General features: G+C 37.6%; 1 protein-coding gene across 2 annotated transcripts in view; it reads left to right on the top strand.

The window, feature by feature from the left end:
* CHM (CHM Rab escort protein) overlaps positions 1–23236 on the top strand; it is a 55686-nt gene extending 32450 nt beyond the window's left edge. Inside the window, exons 9-16 of one of the 2 annotated variants that reach the window (XM_032702032.1) lie at positions 2517–2594; positions 6168–6272; positions 6802–6865; positions 7505–7601; positions 9979–10071; positions 12995–13161; positions 16657–16833; positions 19486–23236. In XM_032702032.1, the coding sequence (XP_032557923.1) occupies positions 2517–2594; positions 6168–6272; positions 6802–6865; positions 7505–7601; positions 9979–10071; positions 12995–13161; positions 16657–16833; positions 19486–19572 (868 nt within the window). In that variant the 3' untranslated portion in view covers positions 19573–23236. Of the gene's footprint in view, positions 1–2516; positions 2595–6167; positions 6273–6801; positions 6866–7504; positions 7602–9978; positions 10072–12994; positions 13162–16656; positions 18681–19485 lie in introns of those variants that run through there. The other variant, XM_032702031.1, reaches the window with a different exon arrangement.
* Positions 23237–23542: the final 306 nt, after the last annotated feature.

Raw genomic sequence — 23542 nt, 5'->3', positions numbered from 1 at the left:
GCTTACTGTGCTGGACATGCAGTGTTCAGCTTTAAGGAGAGAAGCAAGCAGTTTTTGCTATAGAAAACTGTACAGTTAGAGGGAAAAATAGTCAATTTTTAAATTAATTACTCCGTGAATTTCAGGAAGTAGAAGGCAAATTAGATGCTAGAAATACAAACTATTTTTTTGGTGTAAAACTGTGATACAGTTTTCAAATTTTTTTTTTCTGTAGTTTGAGTGAACTAAGGGTAAGTCTGTAATTTCAGTGTGTTTATGGTATCTCTGGGTTGAAAATCGAGATGTCAGATGGAGACACATTCTATTTTTGTTCAATTAATATCGGAGAGCATTACATCAAAGCAGCAAACTCCTCTTGTATCAACAGATGCAGCAACCCTGCAGCCTATTTTCTCTCTTGTTACATTAGTGTTTAATTAAAGAAAACAACTAGTTGGAGGCAGTTACTTTCTGTGGAATGTAATGAAGATTTATTTTGTAAGTGACCTTCACTGTATTAGCTGAATCAGTAATCAGTAAAATTAATAGAATAATCAAATTATATACAAAGTCATAAATCATGGTGAATATGCTGTCAAAACCTCAGCTTTTAATATGTCCTATTGTTTCACAGCTGTATTAAAAACTGCAACTGCTGAGTCCTGCCTTGATGGGGACTGAAATGGCATTTAAAGGCTGTGGATGATGGAGAGCTACCAGGCCAAAAATTTTCACAACTCTTAATTTAGCTGTAATATGATTTGATGTCAGCAGGGCAGAGTTGAAGCTGAGTACAGTGTTGTTGCTATCTTTCAGCAAAACTTGAATTATTGGGGTAGGCAGTCGCCAGTTAATTAGAGTAATATCAGTTTAAATGTCTGTCATTTAGGGTTAATGGTATCAAAGAGTTGCCTTGTACCTGAAGTACAGTCAAATCATCTTGAATAGCCCATTGTGTGAAAGTAATGTTAGCACAGTGATTTTACTTTGTCATAAATTACTGGGGTGCCATTTAGTTTAATATTTCAATTTCTGTATTTAAATAATTTTGGCAAGTTCTTCCCGATTGTGTCATTTTTCGTGCTGGGCTGTTTAATAGGTATTTGGGCTTTCTGTGATTGTTTAACAACACAATCAAAATTCCTTTCCATTTTCATTTAAAAAGAGAAGTTTTCTGCTGGCCTCTTATGAAAACAGGTCATGCCCTCCTCTTCTGGATAGAAGGCTACTCTTGGAAATAAGTAATTCACATTTTTGTGCAGCCAAGCAGCAAAGTTCTTTCAAAGCACCCTAGAAAAATCAAGTGCATATATCAAAAAGCCCCAGACTGTGGTTGAAGTCAAAGGAAAGATGTAATTTAATGTTTTTAACTAAGGAATCTTAGTTATAATTAAGTTAATAGCACTATTCTTACATATAACATATGAAATAAATTCATCTGAGTTGGTTTGAAAGATGCTGATATCTGCTTTGTCAGGCAAGGAGCCATTGATTGCAGCATTAGAGATAATCAACCTGTAGCTCAAGGCTCCCTAATAATCCTTCAGTGGATGTTTAACCTTTGTGTCATCTCCAACAATCTCCAGACAGCCAAGGCTGAGATTCAACGTGGGGATATTCTGCTGCTTCTGCATGAGCACAGGGGTATTTCCAGGGAACTGGGTGTTCCAGTTTGGGCAGTGTCAGTGCTGGTGCTGACAACTCCTTGGGCTGAGCCTTCTGGAGTGAGCTCAGAGGGGGTGTGGGTTGGGGACACACTTGCAGCCCTTTGCTGTGCTGCATCAGGCCATCCAGGTTTGAAAGGGGTTATGGGACTGACTGTCTTTGAATTGCCTCATAGGATGTTTGAGTGACAAAATTGATTCCACTTTAGGAAGTCACGTTTGGAAAGTGAAAGTTTTCTTTTCAAGCTGACCATCTACGAAGAGATACCAAAATCTTTTACTTCAAAATCCTAAAATTGCAGAATGGTTTGGGTTGGAAGGGACCTGAGAGACCATCTTGTCCCACCTCCTGCCGTGGGCAGGGACACCTTCCACTATCCCAGGCTGCTCAAACCCCATCCAACCTGGCCTTGGACACTTCCAGGAATGAGGCAACCACAGCTTCTCTGGGCAGCCTGTGCCAGGGCCTCATCACCTTCACAGGGAGGAATTCCTTCCCAATATCCCATCTAACCATGCCCCCTGGCAGTGGGAAGCCATTCTCCCTTGTCCTGTCACTCCAGGCCCTTGTCCAAAGTCCCTCTCCAGCTCTCCTGGAGCCCCTTTAGGCCCTGGAAGGGACTCTCAGGTTTCCCTGAAGCCTTCCCTTCTCCAGCTCTCCCAGCCTGGCTCCAGAGCAGAGGGGCTCCAACCCTTGGAGCATCTTTGTGTCCTCCTCTGGACTCATTCCAGCAGTTCCACCCTTCCGTGTGTTGGGGCCCATGGAGTCAATAAATCCATCCTACCAGAGGGCACAGAGCTTTGCCTGGCTGTGACACACAGTGATTACCATTAGCTGTGATGGGAATAACCTTTGTTTTTCCCTGTTCCCAGGCTGTGTGCTGTGTTTGGGGGAATCTACTGCCTTCGCCACCCCGTGCGGTGCCTGGTGGTGGACAAAGCCTCTGGCAGGTAAGGGTGACACAGTAACCTTCTGTTTGCACACCAAATGCAGGTGAAAAATGTGGGGAGTCAATTGGAAAAAAAATGATTCTTCAAAGATCCTCCTTGGTATTAATAACACATCAACCTTGATTAAAAGTAATTTGTGTATAGGTCCTCCAGAACAAGGAAAGTGGGTCTAGAATATAGAAACTAAATTAATTTCCCTCTGATATTACTACAGCTCCTGATCACCCAAGCTTGGAAGACAAATCATTTCAGCTGCCGGGGGGCTGGTGATGAGTGATGTTAGTTTTCCTTGTGGCCTTACCTACTCTAATTGATTTTCATCAGATGACAACAAAGCCCTCTGTTATTGCATTTTTAAAAATGGAGCTCACCTAAAGACTCATCGGATTAATCTTTGCTGATAATGCATGTCACTCCAAGAGAAAAGACTTTAATGAGTTTTTAGGTAGATTGTTGTCATAAACTATGCTGCCCTCTTATCCCAGAATAAATTCTTTTACAACAATATCAGACCTGTAGGCAGGTTTAAAGTTGAGCTAAGAAAAATCAACCCAGAGTTTTTCCAGTAGTGGCATTTTTCACACCTCTGTAAATTGTTATGTTTCTCTTACACACATTCTATCAGTTATCAGCCCAAACTGCAGAATTTACTCTCTTAAGAGTTTATTTTCAGCTTAGTTTATATAATTGAAAGTTTTAGATGTTCTGTTGAAAATTTTGAAAATTAAGTTAGAAATGATGTAGTAACATTTTATTAGGAAAACTAGTAGTTAAATGATGGGGGGAAAGTGTTTACTTTCCAGCTGCACTGCACATTGGATTCCTTGAGCTGCATTTGTCATGGCATGATCAAGTAGTAGCTGTTTTTCCCTGAAACTGTGTAAACAACAGATTTTATCTTTCTGTCAGTTCCTGCAGGTTCTGGAGTTCATTGCACACTTTCAGACTGTGAGATGTAAATGTGATAGCATTTCCTCATGTGTGTTGTTCTAAATGCATAATTCATATGCAGATGAAACTGTGCCCCTTTCAGAAACTCTGCAGTTTATTTTAACACTAATATTTGAACTGTTACTGTAGGAAGCTTTATTTTCCAATAATGTTTAAACAGTTAACTTACTCTTTCAGGGGGACATTCTGAAGACCTTTGAAAGTAATATTTTCTTTATAAGGTTATATGTGTTCCAAAAGAGGTGGAGTGCTGCTTTTCCATTAACATGCTTTTTTATGTTTTGAATCTAATAAGTTCCCCAGGGTTCAGCATAGGTTTCAAGTATCTTTTTTTAGGCTATTAGGCTGCTTTCCTGGTTCTCTTATGACATTTCAAAATTGAAGGATAGATTTTTGGGGAACAGAATTACTGAAATACTTTTAAAAGACTTTATCAGACTTTCATTATTCCAAAAACGTTGGGCTTTTAATAATGCCATTTTCTGATGGTGAATATGAAGAAGCACAACATATCCCATACCACTGTTTCCTTTTCTTTCTTCATGTTATCTCCATCCTCACTGTGTATTCCCTCCCTGCACCAGCTTGTATTTCCTCTTGGCTTTGGGCTTCGGTGTTTTGCCTAATAAAAATCAGCTATCAAGTTGTTAATGAGGCTATTTATGAGATACTGAGCTTTTGAGTCAACAGACCATTAATAGTAATTGGTAATAGGCAAATTCATATCTGGTTGTCAGTACAGCTGGCTCTGTGTTCCAGAGGCAGCTTCTCTTGGTTACAAATAGCTTACACTCCCCACAGGAGAAATTTAGTCACATTGTGGAGGATTCATTTTAGAGCATCTTCCACAGCCTTCCAGGCTTCACTCATATCTTAATGCAATTATTTTTTCACTATCTTTAATATTCTTGGTTTAATACCTGTAAGGGAAATTTATACTTCTATCTGCAGCCTTGGTTTTCTTCTAAAACTTTTAGTTTTGCATTTAATTTAAAGCCCCTAAATATCATCAAAGTTTATTCCAACTCCTTTCTAGACATGGCTAACATTGCTTTTTCACATTTTCCTACCCACACCTGTACATACAGAGAACAGTAGATTTCATCCCCAACTCTACAATTATTTTTCTCATTTTTCTGTAGTACTTTTAATAGTTTATGAAAACAGGATTCAGGGAAGACAGGGTGAAAGTATAGAAACTTGTAGACATCCCTATTTTAAGGTTTTGGTAATACACTTTAAAATACCTGGTCTTTATGTATTGTACCAGGTCTGCTGTTTTAATATGTTTGCAGAACATCCCGTGTTATTGGTAGAACTCTGATGCTCTGTTAGAAAATAAAAACCACATCATATTTCTGAGGCTGAGGAAAAAGCACATTGAATGCACGAATCATATTTTTGTTGTTGTTGCTTTTCTCTGTGTTTGTTGTAGGTCACTTTTGGGGGTACATAGGATAAAATTCCATAATAACGGGAGGCGTTTTTATGTTGATCACACTTTACATATGTTTCCAATTACATAATTCTGTCTCAGAATGGAAGAGATGTGACAAATGGACATTTATACATCTGTAATAAAAAGCTGTAGCAAACACAGTAATTTACATATCTGAAATACTGCAGGCTGGCTCTGGCAGTGCTGCTGAGTCCATTTCAAGGATGTCGCCCTTAGTCCATTAGTTTGGATAATGAGCCCTATAAAGTACATTTATAACTCGTGGCACTGCAAGGAGATGGATTCTAATTTTCATCCTTTTATCTCGACACATTGAAAGAAGGTCAATGGAGGGTTCGGGATGATTCATTGTCCCAACACAGATCAGATGACAGAGACCTGATAATGTCAGTGCACAAGTGTTTGCTGGATTTGGGAGCAGCACTTGAAAGAAATTCTCTCAGCATCACCCTTTGAAGTGAAGTGGGACTGAAATTAAAGCACTCTCTTTCCCTCTCTCTCAGTTTAAAATCTTATCACACGTATGACCTGATGCTATTCCTGAACAAAGGAGAGGAAACAGCACACTTAGCAGGAAAATAAAACATGTCGTTGCTTTTGCTGGCTTTGAGTGATGCAACATGACATTTAATCAACCTTTCCCCTCTGATAATGGTTGGGGGGTGGCAGGGAAATTGTTCCATAAACAATAAGAAAGGTTATAATTAGAAATGAACTGCAGCAGCTCCATTTCCTTGTTTATTTGCAGTATTCAAATGAGAGCTTGAGAATGAAATCACTGAAATTAATAGTAAGGGAAAACTTCTTAAAAGTTGCAAGTGAAGCACATGTTGAATAGAATTTGAAACTCTGAGAATGCTATGTGTTAAAACACTGCTTGTACTGTTACACTTCTTTTAGTTACTGTTTTCAAGGTACCTGTTGAATTTGAGTATAGGAATGTATGTAAAATTGACTGGTTTGAGTCCTGTATGTTAAATTGACTGAAACATTGATAAAGCCATTCAGAAGAATTTAATTTAAAAGAAAAGGTAATTTTCATACCTGAAGAAAAAGTTAAGTAAAGCTGATTTGCTTTATTTATTTATCAGTAAATGTTCTTATGCAAGCTTTTATTACCCTATATTGAAATTTCTTATTATGGTTTGGTTTCTTTTAAACAGATGCAAAGCTATTGTGGATCATTTTGGACAAAGAATAAGTGCCAACTATTTTATTGTGGAAGACAGTTACCTGTCAGAGAGCACATGCACAAATGTGTGTTACAGGTATGGAACAATTGGACATATCTGCCTTTGCCTTCAAAGCAGTGCAGATATTATTAGCAAAGCTGTAGCAGTGAGTGCAGTGCAGAAATAATCCTAGGCACTGGAGCAGCAGAAACTGCAATTCATGATCTCCCTGCTGTATTTCCCCTTAATCCCAAGTGTCCTGTGCTGCTTGGGACATTGAAGTCCTGGAACATGCTGCTGCTAATCTTGGTTAAATAGACAAAAGATTTTTTTTTTTTTTTTTTTTTTTTAATCAAAAGGATATTCAAACCTTTTTATACAACTGCATTGACTCATCATCTAGTTTGGTCACTGAAAATACTGCATTAATGTTCCAAATGTGTTCCTACTTCAGCAACAGGCAAAATATCCCACTAAGAATCACATTAATAAAGATTATATGGTGAAATAGCCTTAGTATTACCAAAACTATGATTCCAAATTGCTATTTTTTACATGTTTTATTTTTACATAATTATATTTTTTTATATAATTATTTTTACATATTTCTTTTATTTAATTGTAGGCAGATCTCCAGAGCAGTGCTCATTACAGATCAGTCTGTACTAAACACAGATCCAGAGCAGCAGGTACACACCAGTTTTGTATCTCTTGTCTTTATGTATTGTATGCATTAATATTTAATTGTGGGAGGAATTAATTCATGGTTTTGTTCCTGCTTGAATCCAGAATTACCAGTAATTGTTTTAATTTGTTTTAGTCTATAAAACTATTACAAATTTTAGTTTAGTTTAGTTCAATTACTTGGGTTTTCCTGTTTGGAAAATGACATTATATTTAATATAAAAATAAAATAATAAAATCACGCTGTAATTAGTAGAGTTTCTAAGCTGCTGTCTTTAAGGTAGTTTATTTTGCTTGCTTTTTGATTGCTTTGTAATAAACTGTTACCTTATCTTAGTATTCTGTTAACTGTTAATTATTTACCTTGTCTAAACTTCATTCAAAGTTCCTTTTTCTTCCACATTCTCTTTTACTGTTGGAAGATTTTACTATTCACTGCCAGATCCTTCCTTAAATGTTTCTGCTTCACCAGCCTCTGCAGTCTTTAATTTTAAAGGATACTAATCACCGTTGTGTTTCTTCTGTGCTGGTAAACCAGCAAACCAAATTGTGTCACTGCAGTTATTCCTGTGTTGAGAACTGTGCTGGTTGCCTCCTCCTCCTCCACAATACTCTGCTTTACCACAGGCTCTTCTGCTTCCCAGGTTTCCATCCTGACAGTGCCTCCCGTGGAACTGGGCAAACCAGCAGTTTGTGTCATTGAGTTGTGCTCCTCAACCATGACCTGCATGAAGGACACTTGTAAGTCGAGAGGGTTTTCCCCTTTGACTCTGTCAGCTCTGAAACTAAACTGAAAATGGTACAGTGGGAGCTTTTTATCTTCTGGAACGTGTGGTGGAGGTGGGATTATTTCCCTTTATGAGCATAGGTGAGAAGGTATATCATGGTAGACATATCGTGATATGTTTGAGGTAAAATGATAAAAATTCTTCTCAGAACTTCATTACCCCATTAGATGTTTGATTCTAAAAATATGAGAGATCACCTTTTCAGAAGGGCCATCCCAGTATTTGCATTAACAGTTTTCTAGGTACAGAGCTTTAGGACTCAGTTGTTGGTATTTTATGTGAACTGGAAATAAATGAGCAACAAAATGTTCTTACTGGGTATTTATTTTTCTTTCTAAATTCTTCTGCTGAATTCCGTTAAGTAGGACACTTGTGGAAGATAAATAGAATTGGAGGTGACCTAATGCTTTTTAACAAAAAATAAGTAACTGTAATAATAACCAATTTTTTTTACTGTTACCTAGGCTTGAACTCAGTTCTTTGCATATGAAAGAAGAGTGAACTAAATGATGAAGTCATTCAAAGTTATATTTCCTACTAAAATAATAATAAAAAAAATTATAAACCTGTAATTAAGAACTTAGTGCCATAAGGCATATTGTTATTAATTATCCCTTAAATAGCTGCTTTTTTTTTTATTTAAAGGTTCACAAAATATATATAGCAGAAAGTGAAACTAAAGAAGGATTGATGTTCAACAGATATAAATTACTAGTTTCTTGAAGGTTTTTATGGTGCTGAAATATTAAGATTTCAGTTATTTACTTTTCTCCATAAGTTCCTTTCATTTCAGAAGAGAAGGTACTGCCTTCCTTAATGAAATTTGTCTTCATGTGTTGAAATAATAAAGTTCTATATTAGGCATAGCTGAGTTCCAGTTATGGGACATATTTCATAATCTTTTAAAAAACTTTTACATCATTATCTGCAAATGGGTTTTAACCTGACTGATTTCTCCTTGGAACAATTATTTAAGATAAGTATACAAATACATCCCCTCTTTGATCACACTGCATAAATGACAGGCACATCATCTGTATTGCCAGTTGAGTGGAACCAAACTCCTTCACTTGCCCTAAAACTGGAGGCTGTAATGATGAAATCATGAACTAAACTCATCGTTCTTCTGGCTGCAAGAATTACTTGAAGACAAATGTTGGCAACCACTGTAACTAATGCAGTTATACCTGAGTAAATCAAATATAATCAAAATATATACTGATGACTGGGACTCACAGCCATAACCTTAAAGATAATAAAAAAGATTTTATAGAAAGTAAATGATGTGAACTTTAGTAATTTATAGCTGGCTATTTTTGAGGAAAAAATAGATTGTATCCCATTGTTTGGGATTGTAAACATCTAGTTAAGGTTACAGAGAGACTTTCATTATCATCACCAGTTTCCTTGTAGTTTTTTTAGTACATATTCCTTTTAGGCAGAAGGTTTGGTTTGGGTTGAATAAAAAATGAATATTAATGTTTGAATATAATCTGTTTGTGTGCAGCCTAAAGGAAGAGGAGCATGAAGGGTTAAATTTCTGGTCCTCATGGAACCAGTGTCAAACTGGGCAGGAAACCTCTTTAATATCTGTGTGATGTAGTGGAAAATAATGACAACAAAACCAGCCAGGCTTCAGAGGGAAAAGAGAAAAATGCCATATAGACTTAAAATAATACCCCAGCTCTGCATTGCTGTGAAGTGGATCAGGAATTTACAGTAATGAAGAAAAATTTAATCAGTCCAAACTTTGTACAGAGTTATGTTAAATTTCTTCATGATTCTCTGGTGGATACTTCTGTACTGAGGAGTTTCCAGTAGCAAATGAATCTGTTAAGGTGGTTTTATGAAAAGTTTTAAGATGAGGCTTTTAAATACCTAAATGAATGTGGCTGTAAAATCCAGCAGAGCTGCTGGTTCTGTGTCTGAACAGAAACCAGGGGAACAGAAAAGGGGTCAGGAGATGCATCAAGTGAGTATCTTTTTTAAGGAGTCCACAATTTCATAAGTTTTCAAAGCAGAGCAAGTAAAGGAATAGTTTAACAACTTTTATTTTCATGAAAACAAGTACATTAGCAAGAAATCTAAATATGAAATCCACATTATTCAAGCAAAACTGAATTTTCACAAATAATACAGCTGTACTGTATTATACTGTGTGCTATATATACACTGTATTTCCATAATACAGCCCTTCCCTGGATTAAACAAAGTGATTTATATGAAGAACTGTGATTTCTAAAAGCCTGCTGTGCCTTTTAAAAATTGTAAATGTTATTTATCTATCTCTGTATTGGTGATTGTAATTAGTTTGTGTTCTCTTTTAACAGATTTAGTCCATTTAACCTGTCCATCAACTCAAACAGCAAGGGAAGATTTAGAGCCTGTTGTACAGAAGTTATTCAATGTAAATGCAGAAAAAGGTAAGAATAAATAAATGAAGTATTAAGATATTATTTTACATAAATGTAATTTACCCTCATAAATACCTGTTACTGAGCATCTGAATCCATCATCAGAGGCAGCACATGGTGAGCTGCTCTTGAGATATCAGCATTTCAAAGTCAAGGGATTTATCTTGGGAGTGAGATTGATTAGACAGGTGTTGGGTTTGTTGTATTCCATGATCTGCTGTTCCAAATCTCCTTCAGCTGTGGTTTAACTTCGGTACCCAGAGGCTGTGAGTGTCTGAGACCTTTTTCATTTTCACACTTTCTTTTTACCACGGAACATATTTGCTTCTCAGCACACCTTCCAGGGATGCAGTAGGGAAATGAAATGTTTGTGAAGCTGATGTTTTCACACTGTCCTGTTTTAGTGGTTTCTGTCACCTGGGTATCCCTGACAATAGTTATCAAAACCCCAAGAGTTCATGATCTGCCTTTCTCCTCCAGCTGCCACATGTGCTCAGTGCTGGAAGCTGCTTAGTTTTCTTTTGCCTGCTCTTATTCCCAGACTGGTGCTCAGCCTTTTGTTGTCTTCAAGTATTTCCTTGTGTGCTGGTTTAGGTGAAATTCTCTGGATTCTGCTTGAAGCATAAGGTTGTTACATATTGTTACCAGAAAGACAGATTTCCAGGAATTTTCAGTAATGAATTATTTGGCCCTAAATTCAAGGAAACCTTGCCAGCTGCTTTCATGGACTTTGGCCTTGAGATGGAAAATTTCACAGCCCCAGAGCAAAGCAGCTGTTGACAAAGCAGGTGCTGCCTAGAAATTGTCCCTGAAATACTTTGGGCTAATTTCACACAAGTTTTTGAAATTTAATCCCAAGATTTTGTATTTAATCATATTTTTGGTAATGCCCACAGAATAGGTCATGTGCATATAGATGTTGCTGTGTCTAAGCCTGGCATTTTTAAATACAGTATCCGTGCTTCAAGACAGTAAATCATAGTTCTGTGAGGAAACAATGCTCAGCTGAAAGTGACAGTGGTTATGTTGCTATAAATACAAGTTACTATGATGTGGAAGTATTTTATAATATTTATAATTGTTCTATGATGTGGAAATATTTTAATATTTATAATTGGTTTGCCTATGATATGTAGAGTACAGGTAATAGTACAGGTAACTTTTTTTAGACTGGAGAGTTGCAAACACTTCTCATGTTGCTGTTTGTTAACTTGAAGCTTGCTAATTTCCAGCCTCTAATATTTAACTTAAATTCTCAAGGCAGTGCCATGTGTTTCAAAGACCCGGGTGAAGAGAAGATCAGCTGGCAGTTTAGTGTCTTTTAATCATTTGGGGAGGAGGAGCATTAATCTTAATGTGTAAAATGATCCAGTTCTGAAATGATATATTGTTTAGAACCTGGCTGAAATTCTTCTGGAGAAACTCTGTGATCATAGGGGTCCTCAGGTGCGCTGAGGCACTGAAAAGCTAGTTTTCCCTGACACATAGGCCTTTTTATCATCAGGATGAGGTAGTGGTCGTATTTTAATTAAAATGTCAGAACAAATACTGTTGGAGTTATTGAAAATGAATCACCAGATAAAGTGAGCACTGGGCCATGGCAGGTCAAAGAGGCAAAGTCACCTGGAGAAGAGGACTCCATTCATTTTCCTGCCTAAATGAGGAAGAAGTAACTTTTATGAGCAATGTGAACTTTTAAATATATTAAAGAGCATCTTGCCCTGTATTAAGGCTCAGACTTTCACAGGCTGATGAATTTAATTTATATTTCAAACTGTTCAGTATGGGTAGCACCTATTTTTTTTTAATTATTTGACAGTTATAAAAAGATACTGAAGGAATAGCATAGATTTATCTCTTTTTTTTTCTAATTCAACTGCTTTAAAATACTGTTTTGAATGCTGTTGTTATCTAGAAGTTTCTTTCTTGGAAAGAAGTAAATCTCACAAGGTCTTTTACAAGCTTCATTTATTTTAGAGGAGGTAAAATACCAAAAAGGGGACAGCAAATATGCCAAACAAATAGTATCTATTAAGCTAAGAATCTGTGTTGTGTATTCCTCCATTGCATTCTGGTCTGTTCAGAAGTGACCTTCATCTTCCCAGAGGCTTTTCTGCCTGTATGCAGAGGGATTAGAAGAATGTGCAGAGTAACTACAGATTATGAACAAAGAAGATGTAGTTCAGGATCATTTTGCATTCATGATGAGTATTGCAGCTCAGTAATTGTAGATAAATACAAATTAGTCATTTATTTTCATTTAGCTGCACTTCCACAGTTTAGAGATTCTCCATACTGCGTGTCACACATTTCAAATACAGAATATCTGGGGTTTGGTAATTCTTTATCAGAATTCTTTCTATTCTTCAATGTATTATTTGTGGATTTTTTATTTAAACCATGAGCATGAGTTAATCTCCTTAGGTTGTCTTGAACACTCTCAGTCTTAATGCACACAAGGGGGAAGAGTTCCTATACAGAGATAAACTATTAAATGGGAAGGGAGGAAAAATTAAACATCAAAAATATCTTTGCATAGGGAATGCAATGCCTTCAAGTTGGCACTGCCCAGGGAGGGCTTGTTCAGCCCATCCTGTGCTCTTGGAGTTTATCCACAGTAAAGCAGATAATGTGAAGTGGAAAGGTGTTAAATTTAGACCAAGCTCCTCAGGAGGAGGCTTATAGGTTCTGGTGTGGCATAGTGTGTACAGAGTAAGTAGAATTTACATACCCATGGTTGGAAAGGAAAGAAAAAGTATGATAAAAGACAATCTCAGAAAAAAGTGGGAAGTAAAATAATTGTCTTTTTAAAGAAAAAAGTCCTTTATTACAATAATTCCATGTTAAAAATTTGACTTTTAGTCTGCTAGATTATGTATTTACCTTATCACACAAGAATGCTGATTACTGCAAACACTTCTTTTCTTTTCAGAGACTGAAAATGAAGAACTGGAGAAACCTAAAGTCCTCTGGGCAGTCTACTTCAACATGAGAGATTCTTCAGGAGTTGAGAAAAATTCCTATTCTGGCTTACCCCCAAACGTTTATGTCTGTTCTGGGCCAGACTCTGCTTTAGGAAATGACTGTGCTGTCAAACAGGTTGGGCACATCAGTTTTTTGGTTGCAGAACTTTCGTTTTCAAGACTTAAGTCTGGGTTATTCTGCTTTATGCAGAAATATAGATGATAACTCCCCATAATTATACAGCCAGGTAACTGGAAAGATCAGGAAATAGCCACCATCTTTCACCTGAAAGGTTAGAGAGAGGGTCCAGTACAGGTCAAAAGTCACACAATCCTAGTTCAGATTGGAAGGATCATCAAAGAAGTTTGATACTTACAGGACATAGTCACAAACCTATTGGGGAAAAACCCAGCATAATTACTAATGTGGTAGATTAATTCCTGCCTCAGTTTACCTTCTTTTTGCCTTCATTTCACTGTATTAAAAAATGATGGTGTAGTTGTATCTCTGAAGGAATTGAGAGGAATGTTGTTCTATTTGTGACTCAGAAACAGTATTTGACACCAGATCACAGTTCTGGATTTTAGTTCTCAGTATTTGGGTGGCTGCAGATCTGGTCCCTGATAACTGGAACCCTGAACTGAGAACCCTGTAGTACTCCAGATGAGACAAACCCCCGGTGCTTTGAAGTGGGAGGTGAGGAGTGAAAGCCTTCTAAACAAAACTGGGGAGATCAGAGATGGTGAGACAGCACCTTCTGTGTGGCACAATGTGCAGGAACACCAGATCCTCAGAAAGAACCTCCTGTGGCACCTCTCACTGTGCCTTCCCCACCACAGTTGAGCAGAAGACAACAAGGTCATGCAAATACCTAAATTAGAACCTTTTCAACAAAAGAGAACTACAGAATGCTCCCCCTTCCCTTCAGAGATCCACCTCCATAAGGAAGGTGCAAATTCTTAGTCAAATCAACCCCAGCAGTACCTGTGGTGTCAGGGGCCAACACTTTACATCTTTGGAGGATTAACTGGCACCAGTCATTTTTAAAGCTGTTTTTTTAATGGCCATGCTCAGACAATGTGCATGCCATCTTCTAACCAGTTGCTGGATTTTTTTATGACTAAGTCATAAACCTCTTAAAAATAAGATTTTGAAGTGGAAAGGCTGACATAGGCTGAACTGCAGGGTCAGAACAGTGTCATTAAGGGCTAATAGTACCCTTCATTTTGCTTTACAAGGCAAAAATTTGCTTCCCAGAGGGATAAAGAACTGTAAAGACAAAAAATAGTGCAAGACTTTTTTTATGGTTGCAGTTTTAAATTGTAAGTGAATTTCTTTCTAAATTAGATGTTTTTAAACTGTTGTTTAAAACAGTGCAAATTAAAAGCTGTTTAAATACACTTAGCCTGTTTTTAATTCTGATAGCCACCTTTTGTAGCATTCAGCTTTGTCTTCCCTGAAGAGCCCTTTTTCTTCCCAATGAGTAATGGTGGTGTAGATCAAACCCTGTTTAAATATTCTTGGTGCTACAGTTCAGCCTCTGTGTTCAGTCTGGTGACCATCAGTGAGAGATCCAAGCAGATCTCAGAGGAGGAACCACCCAGAGCCTGAATCACTGCCTTTCAGACACACAGAGAGAGAGGCTGTGTTTTCTTGAACCTGATTTAAGTTTTGAAACAAATGGTCCCTCCTTGAAGTGACAAACATTTTAGTGTGAACATGTTTATAATTCAGAGTCATATGTGAGAAGAGTGAAGAGTAGGGTGAAGATGCAGCAGAAGTCCCAGCTGGAATACACTGTGCCAGGGACCTTCTAGACAAGTGGAAGAGGGAAATAGCTGGAAGCTGGTGTGCCTTCCACCCCCAAATCCCTGTCATCTTCCTGGCAGCGGGATGGGAATCTCCAAACAGGAAACATTTACAAACTCATGGATCAGAGCACTCTAAAAAATAAACAAAACCCCACTGTGTGCATTAGTCTTGGAGATAGCTGGGAAAATTGAATCTAATTTCCCCTTATAATTTTGGGATTAGTGTTTAAATGATACTTGCAGTGATTTATTTGTTCATTGCCATTAACATTACTGACTTCTATTTGTTGCATTGATGGTACATTATTTAGAAGGCAAGAAATCACAACTCTTCATGGGCAACTATCCATCTACACCTCAGTATACAAATTACTCCATTCTTGTTGTATTATAATTTACTGTTAAATTTTGAGTGTGATACTGAATTAATGTTGATATTTGCATTTCCTTGCCCTGAGGACAGGCTAAATGAAATGAAAATGCCAGCTAGGATTCCTTCAAATCCTGTATGTGTAGATCCAGGAAAGCATCTGGCTTCCAGTTTTCTGCTTTTCACTGCTGCAACCTGACATGAATTATTATGTTCTAAAGTAATGTGTTCCCTGAAGTATCTCAGATTTCTGAGGCATCTTCATGTTCATGAGAGGATGCACTAAAACTGTCAGGCCAATATATGTCCTTTAACCTGTTTATGTTTGTTTTCTATATCTGGGAGGGTTTCAGAGTTATTCAAGTGTGTTGTATTTCCAGCTCATCTTAGTTTGGTAGTGGTCCCTGTAAAAGTTGCTATGAAAGCCCACACAGCTTGTCCACGAAACAGGAACAAAATTTAGTTTTATTCGACTTCAGTTATCAAATTAGAGTATACAAGTTCATTACATGCTTGTGTCTTAATGCTTAATTCAGTTGTACACACACTTTTCAGCTGATAGACTTTACTACTAAATATTGAGGGAACTATTTACTACCTTAATTATTTACAAATATCAAAGTGTTACAATGAAAAAATTGTTGATTTTTTCTTGTTTATTCTGTATTACTTCAGCTGGATACAGTTAACTTAAAAACTTGGTAGACTTGAAAGCACTCCATGCCATTAAATTGTTCAGTTATAATCAGTGTCATGATGTCCTGCATAACATACTGAGAATTTCTTTCCTTGTTCAACCTCGTAATTGTTTGAGCATTTTTGGAGTGGATATTCACTGACTAATTGCACTGAATAATTGGTTGAAAACTGCCTAGGAAATATTTGTCTGCTTTCTCTCCACTGGGTGAGAATAGTTGTCAGTTGAGCCACGTTTGAGCTGTTCAGAAAAACAGAAATGGAAATTTTTTTACAATGTTTAAATTTAAGAAGGAAATCTGTACAGATATGATGTGGGTTGTACATATATGCAATTTCTTGGGTTTGCTTGTGCTGTGAACTGGATCCTTCTCTCTGGAAAGGGGCAAGATCTTCCCCATGATCTGCATTTGACTGCAACATGAGATACTTTTATAGGTAAAAAGATCATATTGCTTGCAAAAAATCCCCTTCTTTGTTCTCAATACAGGTGGAATGACCAACACTTTTCCCAAAATCCCATGCTGTGACTTCCCCAGTAGAACAATGTAAAAAGATAAATTGCTTTTTCTTTCTCGAGGACTGCAAGAAGGAATGGATTTCCCATGTGTTTACAATACTGTCAAAGTATTAAATCACTATTGATTTGAAAGGATGGAGGTTAATCTTGAATATCTGTACAGTATTGCCTCAAGGTATTGCATTTCAAGGGAAAGTTTACCTTCTTCTTCTTTTTTTTTTTTTTCTGAATAGGCTGAGACTATTTTCAAAGAAATGTTTCCAACAGAGGAATTCTGCCCCCCACCACCCAATCCAGAAGATATTATTTATGATGAAGATGAGATTGAGCGAGAAGAGTCTGGATTGAGTAATCCAGCAGAGACAAAACCTGAACCCTCAGCTGAGGGGAGCAGTGATGGAGAAGCTGCTGCTGTTACAAAGGAAGAATGAATGAATGAATGAGTGAATGAATGAATGAATGAATGAGTGAACAGTGTTCTCTTAGTAGGAGAGTAGGTTGACCCAAACTAGAACATAAGGGAGTAAGGTTAAGAAAAAGAGGTTTAAAACCCCCAGAGCCCTGGTATTTGCGATGGCCTTACTTCCCTTCAGCTTGAATCATCTTTGTCAAGTAGTTTCATTGATATGAGACATTCATAGGTCCACCAGATCCAGCAGGGTTTATAACTGAACAAAAAACCCAGAACAAATTTGAATTTAAAGTGCTAAAATAGGATTTATTGAGAGAATTTGGTTTTGTTTCACATTTTTTGAAGGAATCCTCCATCTTCTAAACAGGCAACAAGTCAACACTAAGCGAAAGGAAAAAAGTGCAAGCTTTCTGTCAGTGAGATGATCTTCTGCTAAGAATCCTTGGATCTGTGCTGATTAAAGTGAGGGTGAGGCTCACAACCTGTCTTCAGTGCTCTTATGAATGGAACTGGAAGGCAATAAAAGTGACACTTCTGGAGTGGCTTTCTTGTATGGTTTTGAAACCAATGCCATAATTTAGAAGCAAATATAATCCAAAAAATGCTCCTCACAGGGAACAGTTTTACATTCAGGGTTTTTTTAATAGGATCTAATAGATCACACGTTTTCAGTAGTGAATTAATTTACTGTAGTCAGGAAAATAGCACAATTTAAACCCAGTGCCAGATTTCCCAACAAAATTCCAAGTCATAAATGGAACATACCTGTGTTGGTTTCCCTGGATTTGTTGCAGTGTTTGGGCCTTTAGTAAGCCAGTAGTTAATGTTTTGAAATATGGGCTCTGAGAAGTTTAGATGATCATCAGTTGAGGGATTTTGTGGTAGTGGAGAGAAGTTTCAGCAGATAATTCCAAAGGTTTGTGTTGATCTCAAACAATAGGATTAAAATTCGTGTGATAGCTGTAAACTATGCATTTTGTAATGATAAATCATGAAGCATTTATACAATAAAATGTATTGAAGTATTTATAAACCTAGTTTGTATGAGAAAAGTATAAAATGAGAAAGCTCTTGTAAATGACCATATTAAACTTGCACTTCTTCTGAGCAATGCTTGAAATCAGATATTCAGATGATAAAAAGTATTTATCATGTACTTAAAGATTTACCTTAAAATGTGCACCCAGTAGATCAGTGAGTTTTGATGAGTTGGGGGGGTTTAAACTTCTACCTGAACGTGATACAGTTCCAGCAGTGCTTTAAATACTGTAAGTAAATAAAAAATGCCATGGAGTGATGACTATTCAGATCTGCCTGGACGTGCCACAGCCAGGTCTGTACAGTTCCCTGGTGCCCATGCCTGCCTTGAAAGTGGCTCCAGGCCAGAAAGGTTATTTATTTATTTTTTTACAGCATAACTGTTACCTTCACTTTGTCCTGCATCATCTGCCCTGTCCTGTTTAGTTCAGAGCCTGGGTTGTTCGTGTTTGCATCTTTTGTTTACAGGATAGCTCTGTGTGTATGTACCTGAATCCCAGAGTCCTCAGAAAATCCGTGGCTGAAATGTTCCCAGTATTAAATAACTGTAACCTTTGGATGCTTGTGATTGAGCAGTTATTTATATCTAGTAATCAACAGGCTGCCTCTTCATTTAGCTGCAATTCCTGTGTGTATTGGAAAGCATGAGTGTCTGGTGATTGTAGTTAACATCCACAGATCTGTAAAAGAACTAAGTGCAGGACTAGTCCCTGTTTGTCTCTCAAAAATAGGGATCATAGGATTTCTCATCCTCTGTGTTTACAAGGAAGTTGTTTGATGAAAATTAAAGGTTTGCTTGCAAGTGCATTGTTCTGTGTTTCCTTTTCATTTGTTTTCAAAGCAAAGCAGTTCTTCTGTTAGCTGGGATTTCCTGGTGATTCTGTTGTCTGCCTTCAGGATCTGCAGTAAGACTGAAGTTCACAGGTGTGACAGCATGTTTGTCCAAGTCAGCCAATTTATATAAAGTTGTATCTTGGTGCTTCGTGTCCACGTGATGCCAAGTTGGAAATGCTGCAGATTTGATTTCAGATCTGATGGAATGATCTACAAGTTGTGGGCTGTGACTTTACACTACATTGATTGCTTAAAAACTGTTTTCATGTCTCTCTCATGGGGTGAATGGAAACATCAAATGTTTTTCCTATGGTACTTGAGTACCCAATAGCTCACTCACAGTAGCAGTAGATAAGACACTTGTATTTTACAGAAATCATGCTCTGAACTGCATTTTGTTCTTTCTTTAAGCACACAAAGTCAGGGTTAGGCTGATTTGAAGTCGTTTTTAAGGCTTGTCATACACGATGTATTCAAAAGATAACATGACTTTTTAAAAACTGGCAATTTATCTGTAGGATTATTAATAAATCAAGTTAAAGAAAGATAAGGTTAATTGAATTTTTAAACAAGTAGCTGTATTATCCTTCAAGCACCTTGGAGCTCATACAATATTCACACCTTTTTTTTCTAAGGAGTGCTTTGATATGTTTGAATTCCTTCCTTAATGAGTACTTTCTTTTTAAATTGGTTAATTGGATTAACCCTTAATAATCAAACAGCGCATTTTGTGCCATTTCCCCCTCTGCTGTTGTGTTGCCTCATCTGTAGGACTCAGGTAGTTACTGCTCCTTTGGAAGGGTTTTCAGCCATGAAGCTGCTTCGTCTGCTTTTTCTGGTGATGATGATGCTCAGGCCCATTTGACAGGTAATCACTAGAACTTAGATCCTTGCAGACTATGGGGTCCTTTCTCCTCTCATTGCAGGGAGATTTATGTGGGTAACTGCTGTTAATGTTGATGGGACTTGCATGTGTAAATCCTCCTTACATCAATGGGAAAATTGACCCCTGGAAAAAATACCTCTGTGTTGGAGTTGCTGATTCAGAAACATCCAGGCACTGTCAGCCCCGGTGTGGGAATGTGGTGGAGCGTGTGCTGTTTAACTGGAGTGCTCTGAAGAGGTTTCAGGGGTTTATCTTTTACATTGTGTTCTGTATTTTCCATAGACTGAGTCTTGTCAGAGTTCCCCCAACATTTCTCCTTACACAGCTGGGACCAAATCCCTTTCCACGCTCAGGGGGTTGTATGGCTGCTTTGGCTTCAGACATTGTATTTTAGGCTCCTCTCTGTCCCCTCCAAATTTTTGCATCAGCAATGTGATTGCAACATCTTAATTTCAAGAATAATTTGCCAGTAATGTATTGATTAATGACAAGTCAGAAGTATTAATGTGCTGGTTTCACACAATAAGAGACTGGGTCACTTACAATCCATAACCTCTTCTGGAGAAAGGGTAAAATTCATTTCCTCAGCACTCAAACATGTTTCAGTACCTTGGCAGGATAAATAAGAGTGTTACTGTTTGTAGGTTTGTTTATCCATTCTGAATTGTGTATGTTGTTGCTCAGTCAGGTACTGCTGTAGATATTTTATATAATCCTCTGCAGTACACCTTTGGGTTTTACTTATCTGACAATTTTATATCAGTAGCAACTCATCCTCTTTTAAGTAAAATATTCCATGTTTGGAACTACTCTAAACTTCTCCAGAGATCTCCCCTGGTTTTGCTGCCATAATGAGTGTTCTCTTTAGCCATTAATTGTTCATAGTCTCTGCAGATTCTGGTGGGTTGTCTGCTGTTTGTGTCCTTTCTTATTTTTCCTGAGGATTTTGTGACTGCCATTAATGCAGTTGCTAATTTTCTGATGAGGGGAGCAGTTTGCTGAGATCACATCACATGATCTGTGTGCATGTACTGTTCCTAACAATTTTTCTGAATGAGTGTGAATTAACTTTGTGTGTGTGTGTGTGTTTATATCTTATGACAAAATCATTAACTCGTGAAAGTTTAGCATTTAAACTTTTGCAGAAATCAACCACTGTAGAATGTCCAAAAGTTAGAATTACATGTGTTACAAAACTGTCAAAAATATGTGGGAGAGTTGTGATGGCAGTTGTTTGAATGCCATGGATAAGTACTAATGCCAGGTATCTTTGGTAAGATGTAGAAGTAGTTGTGACACTGGAAGTTTGTGACACTGCTATAAAACATTCATTTATTGCAACCCAGTTTAAGACTAAGATTGCTTCAATAATCAGATGGAAATCTTAACTTAGGTGTATGATTTGAAGAACTTAGTTAATGTGATGGAAAGTTCCTGTAGAAGGATAGTTTGGGACGTAGAGGTGAGTGGTAAGAGATGATCAACCATGTGGAATTCATGTTGTCAGCCCCATCTCCAGCAACAGAATTACTCTTGGTGGAAATAGAGCTTATTAGCAATTCCACCATTATGTTTATTTACAGGCTGCCAGTTCCTGTTTGTAAGAGTGAGTGGTTCTTCCAAATCTGACTGGGAAGCCCAGCAGGAATGCTGTAAATCTCAGTGACATCTGAGATTTACAAAGTTGACAGTGAAGTATCAGGAAGATGCAGTTGTTGCCTGCATGGGAGTTCTGATCAGAGGGGACTTTAATGGAAAATACTCTTCCTGTCACCATTCCAGCAGACAATATATTTTACACTGCTTGCATGCATTGACAAAAGAGATGGAAGGTACCTGCCTGAGTGGAGATCAGACCCAGCTGTATTTGACTAAACAGTTTAGGAAGTCTCAGGACACCCACATTTTTAGATACAGGTTTTCAGGATCTCATACTTCCTTCTGAGGTGCTACCCCATAATTCATAGTATATTTGGGTCTCTGGAGAAGGCTTTAGTGCTGTCCCTGCATTCTGTATAGTCTGGGCTGTGCCAAAGCCTATGGACACTCCCATCTGTCCTTTCAGACAAGGAGGCTTCTCTTCTGAGGTGTTACTGCATGACAACAATCACCACTGGTGTCAACCAAATGTGGCTTTGGCTTTTTTAGGTGCTTTTTTGCTGCTCCAACTTCAGGGAGCCTATTTTCATGAGCTCTCATTCCTTTTTTTTTTTTTTTTTTTGGTCTAAGCATGAAGCTGGACTGAGAAATGCTTCTGTGTTGGAAGTGATTGTTGTCTGGATCCTGGAGCTGTGAGGTTGGTAAGGATAAAACATCTGGATAACGCTGTGCTGGACTGCAGCTCCTTGGCACCTCAGGACCCATTCACAAGCCATAAAACCAGTTTGGTGGTTGCTGGTGAGCTGGTCTGTTGTACCAGAGCTGAATATCCAGAGTGAGGAACCACTTTTTAATCACTGGCAACTTGAGTCTGGGAAAGGATGCGAGAGTCTTCTCTTCAAACCCAAAAATTTAAAAAAACCCAAACACTCCTGGACGGTTTTAGCCTCTGTGCATAATGGCCAATGTGGAATTCTGAATCTCAAACCTGAGCATATTTCTGGAGCTCACCCAAGGGACAGCCATTTAATCATGATGAGAGAGCAGCTGTCAGCCCGATGGAACCAAACACTTCCTGCTCTGGGAACTTTTCCGTAGCGTGAAAGTCACTGCAAGTCATGGCTGAGTCCTTTGTTGGGGATAAATTATCCAGTGAATTCAGCCTTTTCTCCTGTGCAAAAATCTGTATAAGTACTTTCAGTGACTCATTTTTAGACTATAGATTATTCAGAGAGAATCCACTGTGGGGTTCTTAGAGCAACTCATTAGCTAAGTCGTGAGGTGTTTTCCTGCTCCATATTTGAATACAGAAATAATACATAACAACGGATACACCTTATTCAAAATCACATCAGGCATTTTTAAGGCAGAAAAGGAGGCTTTTACGAAAAACAACAACAGAGCAGGACTCCCATGAGGCATAACACCAGCAGTGGGTGATGGATCAAATTGGGACTCCAGAGAAATGGATGTATTTTTTGGTTCTGGCACTGGTTTCCTCAGTGAACTTGGTTGAGTCATTTCCCTTTAACGTCGTAGTAAAAAGATGTAAAATGGTGACAGGTATTTTCTCAAGCCTTTTGAGGGTCCATAAAAGTAAATGTATCTGAGAAAGAAGATGAACAGTGTTAATGATACTTACTTGAGTAGAGGTGCCAGTGATTTTCTGAGGAAAAAATCAAATATAACTATTATAACGTGACTGGGATAGCAGATGCTTTGTTATTCAAGTCCTTTTTTCCATCTCTGACATTTTCCCTGTTTCTCAAATAAGGTTTCACCAATCAACACAAACTCTTTGTTTACAGCTTAATAAAAATAACATAAAATTATACTTATATTTTGAAATCTTTTTCTGATTATGCATATTTGGTGGCAGATTGTAATGCATATCGCTTCATTGTTTAATTAGGACTTAATGCTAATGTCATTAACATTCTGTGGGATAATTCAGTAAGTTGCCTATTTATAGACATAATGAAAGTCATAACTTTTTGTAGTAAAGTGCTTTTGACTGTGCTATTAAATTAAAAATAAAGTTCCTCTAACCTGACATTAGCTTTCAGTTTCGTTATCCGTGGTCCAGTGAATCTGAAAAATGCTGCTGCATGTACTAAACGTGAGGGGGTTTAATTATTACAATTTTTTCAGTAAAACCTTAATTCATTTCCTCTGAGAAAGAAAAAATAAATAGGCTAAATTAAGCAAGAATCTCAGAAAACTCCAATCTGAAGTTTGTAATATTGTCCTCCTTGAAGATAATTGGGATTTGGAACACTGAATTTAAGCAAGCAGAACCTTATCCAGTTTTATTCTGTGGTACTGCTTATAAATGAAGTAATTAGGCAGC

Source organism: Chiroxiphia lanceolata, chromosome 14 (assembly GCF_009829145.1).
Source record: "Chiroxiphia lanceolata isolate bChiLan1 chromosome 14, bChiLan1.pri, whole genome shotgun sequence".
In the NCBI taxonomy this organism is placed as follows: domain Eukaryota; kingdom Metazoa; phylum Chordata; class Aves; order Passeriformes; family Pipridae; genus Chiroxiphia; species Chiroxiphia lanceolata.
The sequence above is the reverse complement of the archived record's forward strand: the minus strand, read 5'-3'. Positions and strand labels throughout refer to the sequence as shown.